Genomic DNA, 22,011 nt, shown 5'->3' with positions numbered 1-22,011 from the left:
CCTCCTCCAAACACGGTGAGTTGAGTTGATGCCAAAGAGCTCCATTTTGGTCTCATCTGACCACAACACTTTCACCAGTTGTCCTCTGAATCATTCAGATGTTCATTGGAAAACTTCAGACGGGCATGTATATGTGCTTTCTTGAGCAGGGGGACCTTGAGGGCGCTGCAGGATCTCAGTCCTTCACGGCGTAGTGTGATACCAATTGTTTTCATAGTGACTGTGGTCCCAGCTGCCTTGAGATCACTGACAAGATCCTCCCGTGTAGTTCTGGGCTGATTCCTTACCATTCCCATGATCATTGCAACTCCACGAGGTGAGATCTTGCATGGAGCCCCAGGCCGAGGGAGATTGACAGTTCTTTTGTGTTCCTTCCATTTGCGAATAATCGCACCAACTGTTGGCACCTCTCCAAGCTGCTTGGCGATGGTCTTGTAGCCCATTCCAGCCTTTTGTAGGTCTACAATCTTGTCCCTGACATCCTTGGAGAGCACTTTGGTCTTGGCCATGGTGGAGAGTTTGGAATCTGATTGAGTGATTGCTTCTGTGGACAGGTGTCTTTTATACAGGTAACAAACTGAGATTAGGAGCACTCCCTTTAAGAGTGTGCTCCTAATCTCAGCTCGTTACCTGTATAAAAGACACCTGGGAGCCAGAAATCTTTCTGATTGAGAGGGGGTCAAATACTTATTTCCCTCATTAAAATGCAAATCAATTTATAACATTTTTGACATGCGTTTTTCTGGATTTTTTTGTTGTTATTCTGTCGCGCACTGTTCAAATAAACCTACCATTAAAATTATAGACTAATTTCTTTGTCAGTGGGCAAACGTACAGAATCAGCAGGGGATCAAATAATTTTTTCCCTCACTGTGTGTGTGTGTGTGTGTGTGTGTGTGTATATATGTATGTATGTATGTATGTATGTATGTATGTATGTATGTATGTGTGTGTGTGTGTGTGTGTGTATGTATGTATGTATGTATATATATATATATATATATATATATATGAGATCATGTGACACTTAGATTGCACACAGGTGGACATTAACTAATTATGTGACTTCTGAAAGTAATCGATTGCACCAGATTGTACTTAGGGGCTTCATAGCAAAGGGGTGAATACATATGCACGCACCACTTTTCCGTTTTTATTTTTCACTTCACCAATTTGGACTATCTTGTGTATGTCCATTACATGAAATCCAAATAAGAATCCATTTAAATTACAGGTTGTATTGCAACAAAATAGGAAAAACACCAAGGGGGATGAATACTTTTGGAAGGCACTGTATATCGCCCAGCCCTACAGTGAAGATAAATTCAACAAAGCATGGAGTGTTGCTGCTCCAAGACCCAGCACTGAAGCAAAGGGGAAAAACATCATATGAAAGTCATGCACACTACCCCCGTTCTTCATGCTTGTTGTGCATGATGCAAAACACAAGAGAGCCCCTCTATAGCTCAAGTCCTCAGTGACCCAAATTTAATCCAAAGCGCTACTGTATGCTGCACGTCTCATAAGACCCGGCTCATCTTAACTTGGTAGGCATTCAGTCTGTCCCAAACCGATATTGGGGGGGGGGGGGGAGACGTTGTCTGGCTTCCGTGATGAGAACTGCCCTGCTTTATTCTGCTAGTCATTTGTGATGGAGGGATTGGATCTTGGCTCAGCAGCACGGCTAATGGGATTCATTTCATGTCAGAGGGGGAGAGGGTAGCCGAGCAGGTGGCAGAGGGCTTTAAAGCAGAGAGCTACACACAGACACACACACTGGCATAGGGTCGTTTTTTCTTTATTGAGTATGACAGGACCTGCAGTGCCAGAGTTTTGCTGTATTGTAATTAGCCCACTTAATGGGATTAAAATGTTAGCATTCTCACCTTCCTCCCCATAGAAGTGTGTTGTGAGGTAATTAGTAGTGTGAGTACAGATTTAGGGAAGTGAGGTGCCAGGGGCTGTGCTGTGATCCATGTGTTTCCATTACAGGATGTTCATTTACGTGTGTGTGCTCACTTTATGGTCCTCTGGATATTCTCTAATTGTGTGTGTGTGTGTGGAGGCTGTGTCACATGGTTTGTGTAAAAAGTGTACCCCAGTAGGAATCATAACACCCATAAAATGTAGCAGTCAAACAAGGAAATGGTTCCAATCATTTTTCCACCATACATTTTTCCCATAGGGGATTTTAGAAACACTTAACATAAGGGCTTTGTTTTGTGTAGGCTTACCCTGGCGTGACATTTTGATAACCGTGTAAATCTCTGTAGGACAAGGTGACTTGAATTAATATATTCACCTGTATTTACCCCCCCCCTCCCCATTTAAAAAAATCTAATCAAAATTATCTGCTATCATAAAGAACTACAAATGCCATGATGATCTGGATGAGACTGGCGAATCGAGGCAAAGGTAAGAATCTCTGGATGAACTATCTAATGTTAGCTAATTTTAGTAATGTATGAATTGGTTAGATTTCTGTTAGCAAAGGTGTCAGCTAGAGATGACGTGCAGGAGCTTTCATGATGTCTACTTTGATTCTAATTAGCGGTTTTGAATCTGAGTCATTTAGCAGAGCGACTTACAGGAGCAATTAGTGTTAAGTGCCTCGCTCAAGGGCACAGACCGTTTTTTTTTTATTAATTTTTTTCCCCCCCAACTAGTCGGCCTGGGGATTCGAACCAGCAACTTTTCGGATACTGTCCCAACGCTCTTAATCGCTAAGCTACCTGAGCCGACTATATTGATGTAAGTCACCTTGTCCAAGAGAGATTTACATGGTTATCAAAACGTCACACCAGGGTAAGCCTACACAAAACACAGCATTTATTTTAAGTGTTTCTCCCTGTGGGAAAAATGAATAGTGGGAAAACAATTGGATCAATTTACCTGTTTGACCGCTAGGTTTATGGGTATTATGACACTGTGAGACTCTATAGTAGCTAAGTAAAATAATTACAATGACATGATTTGTTTAGTCGACTTTGTTCATGGTAAGTGGTGTTTATCATGGAATATGTGTGTAGGTTATGGCGTGTTGATGATGCGCTGCACAGCATATGTGTGTCCATATGTTTACTGAAGGGGGGTGGAAACGCAACAACAACTTCCTGGTTGGCTAATCGGCTCCTGCAAACACGCATACTCACACAAACTTACACACACAAATGCAGAGGCCCTGTCACGTAGACTCAGTTTAATCCTTATCCTGCATATCTGGCGATTCAGCACCATCTGACCTCTTCACCTCCTACTGGTCACGTTTCAGCCACATCTTCCCTCTCTTTCTCAGTCTCTTGCCGCTATCACTGTATTTGTATTTATTATGGATCCCCATTAGCTGTTTACTCTTCCTGGGGTCCATTAAAATTAAAGCAGTTATACAATTAAAAACATTACATTCACAACAGATTTCACAACACATTTAGTGTGTGCCCTCAGGCTCCTACTCTATTTCCAAATATATCTGTTTTATCTGTTTTTTTCTGGGGTTTTTAAAATCAGATTTTACTGCTTGCATAAGTTACTTGATGTGGAATAGAGTTCCATGTAGTCATGGCTCTATGTAGTATTGTGTGCCTCCCATAGTCTGTTCTGGAAGAGACCTCTGGTGGTAGGTCTTGTGGGGTTTGCATAGGTGTCCGAGCTGTGTGCCAGTAGTTCTGTGAAGTCAATCTCTCCTCCACTTTGAGCCAGGAGAGATTGACATGCATATTGTTAACGTTCGCTTTCTGTGTACATCCAAGAGCCAGCCGTGCTGCCCTGTTCTGCTCCAATTGCATTTTCAAAGTCCTTCTTTGTGGCACCTGACCACACGACTGGACAGTAGTCGAGGTGCGACAAAACTAGGGCCTGTCGAACTTGCCTTGTTGATAGAGCTGTTAAGAAGGCAGAGTAGCGCATTATTATGGACAGACTTCTCCCCATCTTAGCTACTGTTGTATCAATATGTTTTGAAGATAAAAGTTTATAATCCAGGGTTACTCCAAGCAGTTTAGTCACCTCAACTTGCTCAATTTCCACATTATTTAGTTGAGGTTTTGGGTTTAGTGAATAATTTGTCCCAAATACAATGCTTTTAGTTTTTGAAATATTTACCACAAACTTATTCCTTGCCACCCATTCTGTAACTGTAGCTTTTTGTTAAATGTTGCATTTATTTCAGTCGCTGTAGTAGCTGACATGTATAGTGTTGAGTCATCCGTATACATAGACACACTGGCTTTACTCAAAGATTGAAAAAATGTAAGGGGCCTAGACAGCTGCCCTGGGGAATTCTGATTCTACCTGGATTATGTTGGATAGACTTCCATTAAAGAACACACTCTGTGTTCTGTTAGACAGGTAACTCTTTATCCACAATATAGCTGGGGGTGTAAAGCCATAACACACATGTTTTTCCATCCCCAGACTATGATCGATAATGTCAAAAGCCACACTGAAGTCTAACAAAACAATCTTTTCATCAATTTCTCTCAGCCAATCATCAGTCATTTATGTGAGTGATGTGCTTGTTGAATGTCGTTCCCTTTTAAGCATGCTGAAAGTATGTTATCAATTGGTTTATTGTAAAATAGCATTGTATCTAGTCAAACACCATTTTCTTCTAAAAGTTTACTAAGGGTTGGTAATAGGCAGATTGGTTGGCTATTTGAGCCAGTAAAAGGGGCTTTACTATTCTTAGGTAGCAGAATGACTTTTGCTTCCCTCCGGGCCTGAGGGCACACACTTTCTAGTATGCTTATATTTAAGATAGGGCAGATAGGAGTGGCAATATTGTCCGCTATTATCCTCAGTAATTTTCCATCCAAGTTGATAGACAACAACCTTCCACACTCACTTTACAGAATTCAAAAAAATGTACAATGCTTGTCTTTCATATTTTGGTCAAATATACTTGGATGTGTAGTGTCAGCATTTGTTGCTGACATGTCATCCATAAGTTTTCTAATCTTGCCAATGAAAAAATAATTAAAGTAGTTGGCAATATCAGTGGGTTCTGTGATGAATGCAGCATCTTTTTGGCCAAAATTGTATTTAAGGTGCTCTAAAGCTTTTTACTATCATTCTTTGATAGTGTAGTTTCTTCTTATTTTTATTCAGTTTAGTCATGATTTCATGATTGTTTTTTTTATACATGATTTCTCAATGTGCAGTAGATTTGCCAATCACTTACAGCCAGACTTATTTTCCATCCCTCTCAACCATACAATTTGTCAATTCCTCATCAATCCACGGGGATTTAACTTTTTTTACAGTAATTTTCTTAATGGGTGCATGCTTATTAGTAACTGGAATAAGCAATTTCATAAAGTGCTGAATTTGGTTGCTTTTCATTACACACCACAGACCAACAAATAGTCTTTACATCAACAACATAGGAATCACTACAAAATGAATTTTATGACCTTTTACACACTATTAGGCCCAGCCTTTGAAACTTTGGTTTTCCTAGATATGGCTACTATATTGTCATCACGACATACAATGGATTTGGGTACTGCTTTAAGGCCAATTTCTGCAGCATTTGTAAAGATGTGATCAATACATGTTGATTTTTATTCCTGGGCTGTTTGTAACTACCCTTGTAAGTTGACTGATAACCTGAGCCAGGTTGCAGGCAGTAGTTATAGTTGGAAGCTTTCTCTTCAGTGGACAGCCTGATGAAAGCCAGTCAATATTTAAATCACCCAGAAAATATTCCTCTCTGTTAATACATTATCAAGCATTTCATACATGTTATCCGGATACTGACCATTACCACTTGGTGGTCTATACAGTGGTTCCTCCTTTTAAAAGTTGCGAGCTTGCACCGCAGGACTGAGAGATACCCAGCGTCACGGCTTCATTGCCCCAGACCACCACAGGGGGGAGTTGGAGCACTCATTATGCATTTGGGTCCCAAGGTTTTTATATGACCAATCATATCGAGTGGTTCCAATGATGAATTTTGACGCGAGCCACCCTTGCCTTGTGGCGTTCTTCAACAAAGATAACTGACAAAACATTACGGTGGAACCAGATGTAAGTTGTTATAACATCATAATGAGTCAAGCAAAAAATGTACAATTGAGAGGAATATGTTAATGTAGAGACAAATGTTTGCGCATATTTTTTTGTCATAAAGTTAACTTGCTAAATAGCGTAAATTATCTGACTAGGTAACATTAGCCAGCTAGCTAGTGTTAGGAGAATGAATTTGTAATTCATGTTGTTTAATGTTTTAGGGACTCCTGAGAACCAGCAAACCAGGCTGTCGTCTTGTGAAACAGTGGATGTAAAGAACCTAGCTAGCTAAAGCATTTACTGCAAATTGAATGTACACTTGTGTAAGCTTGCCTTGCAGCTGAAGTAACTAGCTAACTATTTACTTGCTTATTGTGTAGTGGAGGATAAAAATAACTTTATGCCTATGGATGTGTAGCTAGCTACAGTATGTAGCCGATATATGTATGGACCCTAAAACGTTAGGTTCTGGACTAATATTCATACCAATCTATGAACCTCAGCTATCATAGTTGTTGTATCAACTTCAAGCCTGAATGGCATTAATGAAGCCTATGTGTAACCGGTGTAAAATGGCTAGCTAGTTAGCAGGGTGCGCGCTAATAGCGTTTTCAAGTGGTGACGTCACTCGCTCTGAGACCTTGAAGTAGTTGTTCCCCTTGCTCTGCAAAAGCCGCAGCTTTTAGGAGCGATGGGTAATAGATGCTTCAAGGGTGTCTGTTGTCGATGTGTGCAGGTCCCTGGTTGGAGCCCAGGTAGGGGCAAGGAGAGGGACGGAAGCTATACTGTTACATATGGATAGAGTAGAATATAATAACTTTATTGTGCCAAGAATGCAAGTCCTATTTACACATGTACTGTAGTTATTACCACACATAAGATTCCCACATTGTAGCCTGTACATTGAATATGTTCACTGATTATGTACTCTTCCTTGGAAAATAAAGTTGTGGTTCATATGTGAATCTCTGAGACATATATTTATTTTTCAGTCATATCAAACTCAATTATTTGAATGATGCTGTGTCTGCATGTATGTATTAAATTATACACTTAAACAGTGTTTACTGCTCCTGGGACATCAATGATTACACATTGTAGCTAATAGACTAGAAACATGATTGATTTGTAATTCATATATGTACACAAAAAAAAATATGCATCTCTAACTCCCTTCATCTGCATTAATCTGAGGACACAGGATAGTATTTCAATGAGAAACTTCATTTCAACCAGTGGAGAATGTGAAACGCTTTATTGAAAGAAGTTCATTATTCAGGTGTTATAAATGCATTATAATTATGATAATTGTAATATTCTAAATACAAGTGTACTTCAATGCACATATGGTGTGCATTATAAAATGAGGTGGGGAGAGAGGTGTAGAAGACTGAAAGGGAAAGAGGTAAGAACAACGGCAGACAGCATATGATTCATGAATTACAGTGCTACCCTAATATTCTCTCAGTTCATCACAATTGCGGTGTCTCCTAACCAGCCTTGGGCCCCCAGTTGGCCCGAAGGTTATCTTAAGAGCGGGTGAGGTGGCGATGACGGGACTGGCTTCCTCTCTCACATCAAAACATACCTGCAGACGAGAGAGCATTATTAAGCCTTGTTTTTTTATATTCTAACACAGTCAGTCATCTTAAATCAGGAGGTGAAATACAAAACTGACCTTGTCATTAACTCTGGGACTACTACATCTCTGTCTGTATTTTAATTTAAAGCATCTCTTTTAATAATACTTCCTGTTGACCCGACCAAGTGACATCTCACCTATGATCCTGCTGTGCCCTCTGTGTCAGCCAGTTCAGATGCGGGAGGGGTTCACAAAAACAGCTGATATAACCTAGAGGATTTAGGGAGATGTGGGAGAGGGATGAATTGAAGAAGAGATACTGTTATTGTGTGTGGTCTCACCTGGTGTCCACACTACTAAGTGGCTACAGAGTACTTTATGCTGAAAAACAGACACGTGAGGACAAACAATAGAAGATAATGTCAATAGAAGATACTGTATGTGACTCAGACACCTATTGGAGTGTACCTGAAATATTTAAATATAGGGGACTTATGTGTCTCACCACTTGGTTATTGCAAGGCTAACCCCCAGGGAAATCATGACTTGGCAGCAACAGATAGTCCAGTGAAAATGGCTGTGTTTGTGTGATGTAAATCTGAAAATTAGCAGCTGACATCTTAAGTTTTTTTATTTTTATTAATGCATGTGAGACAGGTTCCATGTACAACAAGACAGGCAGAGATGGAGAAAAAGAACACAGAACGGTCTAATTACCTCTGGTTATGGACACTTTTGCCAGCAATTAAGCTTCCACGGCCTGTTCCTCGGACAGTGAACATCTGGCAATATCTACATTTTCGACCCCTTGGTCAGCTCGCTCTCCGAAAGTAAAGAAAACAGCTTATTTTTTATAGATATGAAAACAGTAACTGAGATTTGACTATTCACTCTAAAGCAGCAGATGTCATTTTTAGGATACGTCAATACAGCCCAGTGCTGCTTACCTGAGATGCCATCTTCGTAGGTGTCCGCTTTGACATCCGTTGTCGGAAAAAAGTTGCTTTCAGAACAACTATTTTTGATTGAAAATAAAGGTTTTGCTCTCGACAAAAAGACACAAATGTACCTTCATATCATATAACAGTTTGCCTGTGAATAACCCCACCTTCATACAAACGTGCTACTGTATGCAGAATTCTTGATGCACAACCGAAGATGCTGCCATATCCTGCCAGCACGCCCACAAGCGAGCCACTCATGAGCAGAATGATGATGCGTGGAAGAGGGAAAGGAATGAGATGGGAACAGCAATTTGTTGCAAGTTGGGGAGGAGGGATAATAGCTGAACAATAGACTATTCAATCTTTACTAAAGAATAGAATAATAGCCGAGCTAGGTGTGAAAACCCCCCCTCAGATCACAGACCGGATTTGCCCTAACGACCAAGGGGTAGCTTGCTACTCAATGTAATGACTTCAAAGAAGTTACCTTACATGTTATGTTGGCTGACAATTTGTTAGCTACGCTGTCCTTATGAACCACATACTGGTACATACTGCTGTAATGATATGCTATGTTAGCTAGCTACCTAACGTTAGTAGTTATACATCAAACTTGCCAATATATTAACTATAGGTTATCTAACTACCCAACGTTTATTGACTTGATTATTCTCGTCATTCTTAGCTTAGCTAAATGGCTTAGTCATTGTGCTTTCTCCAATGGACATTCGGGTGCTTTCGTAAATTCGCTCTGGCTATCTATAGGCTGGACAATAGAACGAGTCAAAATTCACCCAAGGCTGAATAGCAGCTTAAGAAAGTTGGCTAAACTGGAACACTAGCGTGAACAAAACAACGTGAGCAGGTCTCATTGCCAACAATAGCGAAGCAGGCATTGTTGAACAATAAGCTGGGAATAGAACGTTCAGAAGGCGAGTTGGTGCCACGGTGCTCAATAGAACTATAGGAGCTGGCAGGGTGAAAAATGCACTGAAATAAGGCCTGTTTTTTCACGATTACTTCAAAATGACGGCAAGCAACTCAGAAATATGGTCATATTATGAAACGGGGCTCCACAGCGGATGCAGTTAACTCGTTTTTATTAGAAAATAACGTTGTAAAAAAATTAATGTTTCATGAATTTACAAACTGACAATTTTTCTTTGAATGGAAACACCATAATATTAATCAAATTAATTAAGCGAAATTTGTTAATCAATCCAATATACTATGTTATTACAAAAAAAAAAGTAATTCTCTGGTAATGCCAATACAGAATACTATCATGCTTCTCAAAGATGCCCTCTGGTGGTCAAACTAGCAATAACTTGCAGTAACAGAAGAAATGGCTGAGAATTAAATGATGTGCCACAGAATGCTGCAGCAGCATGTAGGGTGTGCCGCAGTATGACGCAACTTTTAAAGGAGGAACCACAGTAGCAGCATCCCACCAGAATGGGTTTAAGGTGAGACAGATTAACATATAGCCATATTACTTCAACAGTAAGCTTTACAGAAATGTGGTTCTGAATATAAATGTCCACACCTCCACCTTTGGCATTTCTGTATTTTCTGTAGATCTTATGTATTGCTACCACTGTATCATCAAAGGTATTATCTAAGTGAGTTTCAGAGATGATCAGAATATGAACGTCATCTGTTACTAGCAAATTATTGATTTCATTAACCTTGTTTCTTAAGCTACATATGTTAACATGGGCTATTTTTAGCACTTTTATGGGATGCTTGATTGTTTTTATTGCTTTACTGTGAAGTTTAGCAGAGGTGGACATGCTCATGTTATTTATGTTAGTGCAGGGTGAGCTGCACACAGTGGACTTCCTACTAGAGCACACTGCCTCAGTGCTAACATTATAAATCTGGTTCATAGGCATATGATTACTGCATATAATAGTTGTGGGATCAGCAGAGGCATTCGGGGCAGTAAGAGGGACATGCATTAGGTTACTTACATTGTCTTCCAACTCCCCTGGGATAATGTACATTTTCTCAAGCATTATGACTACTCAGTGACCCAACGGTAGGGATTAAATGAGCTGGGCTTGGGTCATTGATAAGCAATTGTCTCAACGCAGCCATATAAGGCTGTGAAAGGATCCAGGAACCCAAATGATTTGGGTGGATCCCATCCTCCTTGTAATGTAAGCTTTGTTTCCAGAAGGTATCAAAATTGTCAATAAATGTTGACACCCACACAGCTCCAATAGCCTCGTAGCCAGTTATGGAGGGCTAAAAGTCTGCTGAAGTATGGGATGTTTGTTGGTGTCAAGTTGTGACCAAATCAGTTCTTTAAAATCCATCTTCAGCTCTTCTGAGCTGCCCTTCATAATGTCATTAAATCCCACATTAACTATAATAGACTCAATTTCCTGATGCTGGTTTAAAATGTTGGGAGCAGCTGATTGATGTCCTGTGCTCCTGGATTGCAGCAAGTTTTTGCTGCTCCAGGGACATTTCTCACCAGTGAACTGCCCTATACAACGGCTGGAGAAGGGAATGGCGAAATCCGGCCATTCCCACCCGTCACAATTCTTTGAGTCTTTCTCGGGCCCACGAGAAGCAGGATAGCGTATACCCTCTGCTCCCGGTGATAGTTCACAGCAGGCCATGCCCACAGCAGGCCATGCCCCATCAGCCATGCCCACAGCAGGCCATGCCCCATCAGATCCAGAGAGAGGGAAAGGAGCCGAACTCGACAACGAAGCCACTGCTGGAGTCAGCGTAGTTGGAGTCAGCACCGCCGTCACAGACACAAGCAATCCCAGCGATGAAGGCGCAGGAAGATCAGTCACCAATGCAGCAAAGCTATTCCTTATGTTAATCTGCTCCAAACCTCTCGCAGTCACTTCCGTCCGCTTAGCATCATGCCGCTACCTTTTGATTTCCACTACTTGTGACATTGGACCAGCACTGATTGGAACACTTTTCTTGCTGTTCTCCATCTACTTCACTACAGGATGGAGAAGAAGAAGCAGATGGAGACGATTTCCTTGGCAGGCAAGTTCCAGGTAGCACAGGCCATTCGGATAGGTATAGATGACGAGGCTGGGAAACATCCATCAGGCCCGAGCGGCGTCCAGCCATATGAGTTAAGAGTTACAATTTGCGTTTTCCCCATAAATTCACGCAGAATTGAGCTTTGTTTGCTAATCATAGCCACCTCATTCCTGTAATCGTCCTCTAGCAAACAATTGCTGCATTGGAACTCCGGATTGTCAATATTGTCCCGGACAAGAGCGTAATAAACACAGCTTCTAAAGCCCTTCTACAGCCCGTTCGTTAGTAATTCCAGGTGACGCGGGCTCCATTGCAACCTAGCAACTGTAGCTAGCTAGTTGGTAGCAGGTGTTGACACAGGTATCTGAGTTTATTGAGTTCTGAAGTTTTCGGCGTAGAGTCGGTGTCCTCCGACAGCAACTGGTGGGGATACACAAGAAGCACAATGAGGGGCTATACTGATCAGAATTTGGGATCACACTCACTCACACACTGGAAATAAGCATTTTCCTTTAGCTTGTGCTATTGCGAGCATTGTACGAGTTCCCTTCGGTAGTCTAGCTCACTTTGGGGGCGTAGTGTGTCATCAACAGGTGTTGATTTATTTCTTGGCCATTTAGATTGTTCATAAACTAGGTTGTTTTTCAATCTTTGAGTTTCAACTGCAAGTGAAGAGAAGACAATGCTGCTATTAGTTTGTCTCTCTCCCCTTCCAGGCAATGTAATCAAATCATGAGCGATTTTGACATGGGTAATGGTCAGGAGTTGGCATTTGGTGTAACAAGCGGTTTTAAGCACATTCCAAAATGTCACATTATGGTCAACAGGTCCCTAACCCTTTTCTGGCTGATGTGGGCAGAGAGACAGTTGGTCAGGCAGGATTAGACATTTAATCTCTACTAAATCTGTTTTGGATAGTGTTTCCCCCCCCCCCCCCCCCCCCCCCCCCCCCCCCCCCCCCCTTACATATTTTGTCCAGTGGTATCTGGACCCATAAATCCCATAAAGTGGTGTTTATAATCTGGCCGAACCGTATTGGTGATAGCAGCCCATTAACATCATCCATCCTAATCTACCAACTCAGGAAGTCCTGCAGTATAAACCAGCATTGTTTAATTCAGGCAATGCAAATAGTCTGGGTAGCCATTTGATTAGCTGTTCAGGAGTCTTATGGCTTGTGGATAGAAGCTGTTTAGAAGCCTCTTGGACCTAGACTTGATGCTCCGGTAGTGCTTGCTGTGTGGTAGCAGAGAGATCAGTCTATGACTAGGGTGGCTGGAGTCTTTGACAATTTTCAGGGCCTTCCTCTGACACCGCCTTGTATCAAGGTCCTGGATGGCAGGAAGCTTGGCCCTGGTGATGTACTGGGCCGCATGCACTACCCTCTGAAGTGCCTTCAGGCAGCGATGCAACCCGTCAGGATGCTCTTGATGGTGCAGCTTTCAAACCTTTTGAGGATCTGAGGACCCATGAGGACCCATGCCAAATCTTTTCAGTCTCCTGAGGGGAAAAACACAAATTCCTATGGTTTAGGGTTTCAAATAACACTATGTGAAAGCAATATTTTTTTTGAAACAAATGTTGCATTTTTTTTCTCGTTATAACCAGCTTGATAGCAATGTGAAAATTGTTGTGTCAATCTGTTGCAGCTCAAGTCGACTACAAAACCCACAATGCAATGCTCTCTCTGGCTGACTGGCTAGTAGCTACATACAATAATACAAAAGTAAGCATGTGAAGTAGCTAGCTAGCTGTAAAATCACCTAAGCAAACTGCGCTATTAATTTAGGAGTCTACAATCTCACCATGTTGAACATGCCTGCAGTTCGTCTGTCTGCGTGCAAAATGCAAATGTTACCATGGCAACAACATCCCATTTCCACAGACACACAGGGCGCATTGGCTGATTGTACTTGAAGGAAAAACCGAGTTGAATAATTTGGTACACTGTTTAGATTGAGCACATCTGAGGGCAATATATACTTCGTCATGACGATATAAATGGATTGGATGTGTTCTAGACAAGTATGCTCATTGGCCGATTAGGTGATCTGGAGTGCAGGTAATTGTTTTAATGTGATATTGCGTTATCCCCTATCTTAATTGTTCAAATCAAGTTTTATTGGTCACATACACATGGTTAGCAGATGTAGTGAAATGCTTGTTCAGGACCTTATAGAGTGCCTTCGGAAAGTATTCAGACCCCTTGACTTTTTCCAGATTTTGTTACGTTACAGCCTTATTCTAAAATTGATTAAATAAAAACAATTCCTCAGAAATCCACACACTACTCCACAATGACAAAGCGAAAATAGGTTTTTATACATTTTTGCAAATATATTAAAATAAAAAACAGATGCCTTTATTTACAGAAATATTCAGACCATTTGCTATGAGACTCGAAATTGAGCTCAGATGCATCCTGTTTCCATTTGATCATCCTTGATGTTTCTACAACTTGACTGGAGTCCAACTGTGGTAAATTCAATTGATTGGACATGATTTGGAAAGGCACAAACTTGTCTATATAAGGTCCCACAGTTGACAGTGCATGTCAGAGCAAAAATCAAGCCATGAGGTCAAAAGAATTGTCCGTAGAGCTCCGAGACAGGATTGTGTCGGCACAGTCAGGGGAAGGGTACCAAAACATTTCTGCAGCATTGAAAGTCCCCAAGAACACGGTGGCCTCCATCATTCTTAAGTGGAAGAAGTTTGGAACCATCAAGACTCTTCCGAGAGCTAGCCCCCCGGCCAAACTGAGCAATCGGGAAGAAGGACCTTGGTCAGGGAGTTTACCAAGATTGGTCAGTCTGTCACAGTTCCTCTGTAGAGATGGGATAGCCTTCCAAAAGGACAACCATCTCTGCAGCACCACATCAATCAGGCCTTTATGGTAGAGTGGCCAGACAGAAGCCACTTCTCTGTAAAAGGCACATGACAGCCCGCTTGGAGTTTGCCAAAAGGCACCCAAAGACTCTCAGAACATGAGAAACAAGATTCTCTGTTCTGATGAAACCAAGATTGAACTCTTTGGAGGAGAAAAATGTAATCACGTAACAATGTGAAAAAAGTCAAGGGGTCTGAATACTTTCCGAAGGCACTGTAGGTATAAGTTCCTACACGATTTCCTGATTTCACAGACTGACCAGTTAGAAGTTGAATCGTGGTGAAAAAAACATATTTTACCCACTGATAGAACATCGGCTTTCACCAAATTAACAGATGTATGATTTTTATTTACGGGGGTGGATTATCATGTCAAGGGCCATATGTTGTGTCTCCTTGGTGATGCGGGTGTATTCTTGGAACACACACATTCTTAGCTGTGCTCTCTGACAGCCTGCTTCCTGATTGCCCTGCTGTCTTGGGATTAGGCCTCAAAGCTCTGCTTTTAGACACGCCACCTCACCTCCCCACTGTCCCAACTCCGGCCATACGGCCCACACTGGGATTTACTGTCAGTCTGCAGTAAGCCACCAAGAAGCAAAGGTGCCACAGGCTTCTTTTTCTATAGGGCCCCAGTGCCTCACAAGTTGACCCGATGCGTTCGGAAGATAACCATGACTAGCTTCGTAAATGTACCCGTTTGCGTTGATTGACTATGACGCCCCTGTGCAGCCGAATGGGGAGCAACGCGTAGGAGTAGCAAAGCCTCTCTTTATCCAAGAGGAAGACTGCCCAGTAGATGGTTGTTTTACTTTGATTATAGTGGATTCAAGTCGCCTGTCTCTCGCCAAGCTGCATGGCAGAATGAAACCTGGATGCTGACCTTGCTGAGAAAGTATGGGAATAGGCAGTTCCTTTGCCCCTTTGAGATCTGACCAAATCTTTACCATAAGGTATGTCTTCTCCTAGACACCCCCCCCCCCCTTCTGATTTCTAAAGAATTTGATGTAACTGCCTGCCTGCCTGAACCTGTCAAACAAGTTCCGGTTTTTGGCAACCATATTCTGCTTGGTTGTGTTGTTGACATGAGATTGATGTCCTCTGTTGAGAGGTTAATGGTTTCGCAGCATGAGTTTTCAGTTTATGACGCCTCTCAGCCCTCAGCGATGCTGAACGACCCGTCAAAAACAAAGACCTTTCTTTAATTTAGACGAGCAATCGAGCACATGTACGCCATCTCCCCTTGGCAAGGACCCACCACATAAAACCTCCTTTGTCTCCCCACCACCCTTACTGATTCAAGTGTTCTCAGTAACATAGCCCGAACGTTGTTGTATCTTATGGCCCTTTAACTTTCTGGCTAGTGTGTGTGACCTACTGTAGTGTGTCTTTAAGCCAGAGAGCGTTAAATGTGGCCTGTTTGCCTGTGGGACTTAGTGGAATTTAATGTAGGCCAGACGGTTGGCTTACGTATTCGAGAAAGCTATACGTTTTAGAGGGTTTTAGCTTGTGTTATTCTGGTGGCCGATAAGCGATGCATTTGGAACAATCTGTCGGTCAGTGGTTTTCGGTTCCAAAATTGGACAATGTCATTTGGACAGAACATTCTGCATACACTCTGTTGTATAACAAGTCATAATGCTGTTTTCCTGCCATAGTGCTTTATGGAGAATGTGGTTTGTACTTTTTGCCTTTCACAGAGTGTGCTTGGCCCCGAGGCAGAATCTCCCACGGATCATCCTCAAAGGAATATTCCAGGGGGTGAAAGTGGTACGCGGACCCGACTGGGACTGGGGAAACCAAGACGGTGAGTGAGGGAGTGAGCAGAACAATCCATCCATACCGACCAGGGACTTTTGTTTACCAGTGTGGCAGCGTTGATTTTCAATCTGTTTCACCGTGACCCCATAACCTTAGAGACGATGGAATCTTATTACCTACAATGTGACAGTTTGAACTGGTGTGTTTTTGCTTAGTGCTTCAGGATTTTCCCCCAACCCACAAGTATCTCATTGAGTGTGTTTAACAGATGTTTCTTAAAGAGCTGTGTTCATATGAGCAAGTTTTATTTTCCCTTTCGTACCGTTTCCCCTCTAGTGTAGCGGAATATACAAAGAAGTCACATGAATTCTAATTATAGCATGTGCTGCAACTCCGGACAGGACAAAATGGTCTTTGGGGTTATTTAATGTTTTGGGATGTGGTTTTCAAGAGTCAAGATAATTTGGCTCTCAATGGCAAATCATTAGTGAAGAAACAGATTTGCCATACAAATACGAATGTAACTATTTGCAGAATCTCCATCTGTGGGAAGTTTGATGATTGCCCCTGTTTCTTTCCATTTCAAAACCATTAAATATCATTGCCTTTAGGGATGGCAAAATCTATCATTAGCTCTTTCTATTACCTCATGTGGGGTCAGAACCCGGGAATGGCATTGTGTCTTTTCTGTGCTAAAGCACTGGCGAATGAGTCAAAATGTCCTTTTGGTGTCTTTGAAAGTTAACCCCTGGGGTCTAAGTCAGTCATCATCAGTCTTTAATCAGAGTGTGGTAAGTGCATAGGGACATTCTTGGCATGGTCAGCAGAGAGCCTGTCACTTTCCATGAGTCCTATCCTGTTGTTACCTGGCAGGCTGTGTAATCCTTGATGATTTTGTAATCCTTGATGTAACCTGCATAACCTAAACTATACAATGCCAGGCTCTCGCTTTGTGGTGGAAACTGAACGTAGTATTTGATGACATTTGAACTTGAAGACTGTCAGTAAGTAGTAAAGTAGAAACGTATCGTGGTGGTTAGTAAATCAATGTATTTTATTGTACTTTCACTCGTGTTTGGTTACAGTAGTCTAAGAATGTGAGTGGTGCTAGCCCCAGCCTGTAAGTATGCTTTGTTTTGTGTTCTGTTTATTAGATTTTTTTTCACTTCTAGCGAGAATCAAATGGATGATTGGCCAAACCTTGTTCAAAGATGGCCAATGTTCACTGTCTGTTCAGATTACAGTGCCTTCAGAAAGTATTCAAACACCTTGACTTATTCCACATTTTGTTGTTACAGCCTGAATTCAAAATCGATGAAAAAGCTTTTTTCCCCCAGCCACCTACACACAATACCCCATAATGACAAAGTGAAAACGTGTTTTTAGAAATGTTAGGAAATGTATAGACCATTAAATACAAAAATCTAATTTACATAAGTATTCACACCCCTGAGTTTATACTTTGTAAAATCACCTTTTGCAGTGATTACAAAAGTGAGTCTTTGTGGGTGTCTCTAAGAGCTTTCCACACAAGAATTGTGCAACAGTTTACCATTATTATTTTCAAAATTCTTCAAGCTCTGTCAAATTGCTTGTTGATCGTTGCTAGACGAAGATTTTCAAGTATATTTAAGTCAAAACTGTAACTCGGCCACTCTGCTCCATTACGTTTCTTTTTTTTTTTACCTGAAAAACTCCCTAGTCTTTAATGATTACAAGCATACCCATAACATAATGCAGACTCCACTATGCTTGAAAATATGGAGAGTGGTACTCAGTAACGTGTTGTTTTGGATTTAAAAACTAAGAATATCGAACAGGAAGTTAAAAAGAAGGCAGCTATGAATAAGTATACCGACATAGAAGATTTGAATAAAATGCTGGTTGGTCTCGGATCAGGGGAGCCATTTGGACAACAAGGATTTCGACTCGGCTGACAAAGATTGTTTTCTCAAAGGACTGGATCCACTTTTAGATTTGTAAGTCAATTATTTTCATGACTTTATATAGCTAATTTACTATATGTATTTCATTTTTTTACAAGTTGTCTGCTTTTTGTGCTTTGGATTTAGTTTACATAGGCCTATGTGACAAGTAATTTCAATGTTATATAATTCCAATGTTTGCTGTTCTAAGTTTCATCCTTGTAACTTTAGAGAGGCCACTAAACTCTCATGGCCATTGTTTATTTGTGGTTCTCACCTGTGCCTTTGTCTCGAAGGTGTTTCTGTTTGCATGTGTGCGTGTTTCACACCTATGTGAGTCACTGTACAGAAAGTTTAGGCTTGGTGTTTTTACTTTACAGTAATGACGTTTTGTAAATTTAGTCAGCTGTAATTCTGTGTGTCTTTCATCAATATGATGATGACGTTTGAGAGCCACCCCTCCCCAGCAAGCACCCCCGCCGGTCAAGGTCTTCACCCCCCGCTGCTATGTCAATGACCCCGTGTGATGGTTCTACATCCACTTTTCATAGACCGCTTGAAAAAGAAAGTGCTTGTGGCACCATTCGTCCTAACATAATTGGTTTCCCCAAGACCAAGGTAAACGACATGACAAAGACAGTGGAGAGGGGGACCATACGTTGGATAAGGACTAACAAGCTACTTTTTCACTAGGGAAGTAACCTTGCTCACCACACAGCATAAGGCATTCAGTAACAACCATGTCTCAAGGAGGGTGAAAAGGGAATGATGTTTCTGTGAAGGACTACAATGCCAGCATGGGGGGTGTCGACCTATCTGATGGTCTGATAGGCTATGATAGGTATGAGACTTTTTTTAATGCTTTGTGGACATTGCTCCAGTAAATGCTTTCATTCTCCACAAGCAGATGGACAGCAAAAGGTCAAACCCCTCTCACCCAGTTGGCTTTCTGAGAGCAGCTGGTGTTGGAAATGGCTGAATTTGGGGCCCAAAGCAATCTCAGAACCATTTTTTATTATTATTATTATTTATTTTTTTACCTTTATTTAACTAGGCAAGTCAGTTAAGAACAAATTCTTATTTTCAATGACGGCCTAGTGGGTTAACTGCCTTGTGCAGGAGCAGAACGACAGATTTGTACCTTGTCAGCTCGGGGATTCTATCCTGCAACCTTTCGGTTACTAGTCCAACGCTCTAACCACTAGGCTACTCTGCCGCCCCACTAGGCTACGCTGCCGCCCCCACTCAAGGTGAGTGCCACTATCCAACATACATGCCAAAAGACAAAAGGAAGAACCGCAAGCATTGCACAAAACACAGGGGGGAAGAAAGGGGGAAATACCAGATCTTCTGTCCAAAATGCTAGTTTTCTTTTTGTTTCCTGGCAGAGAGGGACTGCTTCAAAGACTATCACGACATGAGCAAGCTATGGTGAAAGTGAAATCTAGTCATCTACACCTGGGATGTAACACGAATGCCGTTTTGTAAATAGTTCAGCTTATTTCTATTTTTGCACGTTTTTTAGTGAAGGACACGTGTGTAACCAAGTTTGTGTTTGATAAGACCTTTTTTTATGTAGCTTTTATATTGTTTTTGTAAACAGTTAATTTGTATTTGGGACCAATACATTGGATATGCCTAGGCTAAACTTTCAGGTAATTTGGAGAGGTTGAAAAAAACACTTGGATATCCCCTGTATGTCCCCCGACACCACCACAATGTTTGAGAGAGGTTGGTAGAAATTGTGTTTTTATACTGAACAAATAGCATTTGGGGATTGCAAATATGTAATAGCATTGGAATTATCTAATTTACGGACAAATACCACTTTGGAGAGGTTTAGGGACACTTGGAAGCGTCCCGTGACCACACCTGACACCACTTACTAAAACATCTGCCCATTTCTAGTTGTTAGGTCTATCAATCCCATTTTTTTCTGATATTGTTCACATGTTGTGGAAGCCATTTATTGTGTTTCCAGCTTTGGGCATCAGTAATTCACTTATAGCTTTTCAATGAAAGATGACTTTCAAAATACTTTTTTTTTTTTAAAACAATGATTTTGTGTGTGCTTGATCTTGTTTATTCTGAACTACGTAACTCCTGTCTCCTGATAATTTCCTCATAATCTCCCAGATATCTTCTTTCCAAATATACCAAGTTTTTGCATGTCAGTCATGTAATTACACATGAATAGCATTTACTTTTGGGTATGTCTATTTAAGCAGAAATCTACATTTTGCCATTACATTTTAAGAGGTTAAACACTATTGCACAGTTAGTCCATGAAACGTATTATGTTACCTGTTAAGCACATTTTTACTCCTGAACTTATTTAGGCTTGCCATAAGAAAGGGGTTGAATACTTATTGACTCAAGACATTTCAGCTTTTCATTTTTAATACATTTGTAAGACATTCGAAAAACATGATTCCACTTTGACATTATGGGGTATTGTGTGTAGGCCAGTGACAAAGAATCTCAATCAATTTTCAATTCAGGTGTGGAAAAAGTTGAGTATTGTGAATACTTCCTGAAGGCACTATCTGATTGGTCTTTGAGCCTTTCTCCGCATCCAGAGCACCAATTTGGAGTCACGATCTTCACTTGTTGTTTCTTGTTTTCAGTATGTGATGTGTTGAATTAGCTAAGTCTAGAATTGACAAGATTCCTTTAGCAGAGTATGGTCTGTGTGCTGTGTTCCCAGAAATGGGTTCAACATTTGGATGTGAAACATTGATGGGCACCATTTTCTGTTTAAAAATTGTGTCTTTTGAAGTGGCCTGTGCACGGAATCAAACGACACAAAATCAAATGATTGTGTTTCATATATTCACGCTAACTATTTCTCTTCTCATCATTCCAAATATTTCCCCAATAAGCCAATTTTTTAAATCTTGCTCTCCTCACTCTTTCTCTCCTCCCACACTTCTACACTGTGTTTGTGTGCGTGTGCAGGAGGAGAGGGTAAGGTTGGGAAGGTGGTGGACATCCGTGGCTGGGACACAGAGTCCGGTCGCAGTGTGGCCAGTGTCACCTGGTCCAATGGTACCACCAACGTCTACCGAATGGGTCACAAGGGCAAGGTAGACCTCAAATACTTGTCTGACGTCCAGGGAGGCTTCTACTACAAAGACCACCTACCAAAGCTCGGTATGAAACTGGGGGGGTGTAGACATAAGTTTCTACCTGTTGTTAAGGAGACATGCTTGTTTTTGTAATTCTAGAAAATAGTATATGTATCCTTATAGATCAAGGGTGTCAAACTCATTTTGCCCCACGGGCTACCTGCGGTCTTCCCTGAGGTCAGGAGGGCCGCACTTAAAATGTATTATTTCCTTGCTGTCAAAATTTGCTAAAAATTGTCTATCCATCGCTTTTGGAATTTTGAATACTCTTGACTTTCTAGATTTAGTTTGGATGACTGTTAGCAAGCTGGACAGAGTAAAGAGATTTATAAATGTAGGTCCATTATAATTTGTACACTGTTTCGATTAGGTTTTAGTTATTTCAATGTCGATTCAGACTGTCTCCCCCCCCCCCCCCCCCCCAACAATTCATCTGGGCATGTTTGACACCCCTGCTATACACTGAGTAAATCAAACATTAGTAACACCTTCCTAATAACTGAGTTGCAACCCCCCCCCCCTTTGGCTTTCAGAACAGCCTTAATTTGTCTGGACATGGACTCTAAGGTGTCGAAAGCGTTCCCCAGGGATGCTGGCCCGTGTTGACTCCGTTGCTTCCCACAGTTGTGTTAAGTTGGCTGGATGTCCTTTGCGTAGTGGACCTTTCTTGTTATACACAGGAAACTGTTGAGCGTGTAAAACCCAGCAGCATTGCAGTTCTTGACACACTGTTGCGCCTGGCACCTACTACCATGCAC

At 41.4% G+C, this 22,011-nt stretch overlaps 1 protein-coding gene across 3 annotated transcripts in view; it reads left to right on the top strand.

Moving 5' to 3' along the window:
• The window catches only part of LOC115165862 (E3 ubiquitin-protein ligase MIB2), a 100,739-nt gene that overhangs the window by 44,149 nt on the left and 34,579 nt on the right, over positions 1-22,011 (top strand). For all 3 annotated transcript variants that reach the window (XM_029719305.1, XM_029719306.1, XM_029719304.1), the window contains exons 4-5: positions 16,140-16,246; positions 21,084-21,278. In XM_029719305.1, coding sequence (XP_029575165.1) covers positions 16,140-16,246; positions 21,084-21,278 — 302 coding nt within the window. The remainder of the gene's footprint in view (positions 1-16,139; positions 16,247-21,083; positions 21,279-22,011) is intronic.

This window comes from Salmo trutta, chromosome 28 (assembly GCF_901001165.1).
Source record: "Salmo trutta chromosome 28, fSalTru1.1, whole genome shotgun sequence".
NCBI lineage: Eukaryota > Metazoa > Chordata > Actinopteri > Salmoniformes > Salmonidae > Salmo > Salmo trutta.
This window is presented reverse-complemented; position numbering and strand designations above follow the sequence as displayed.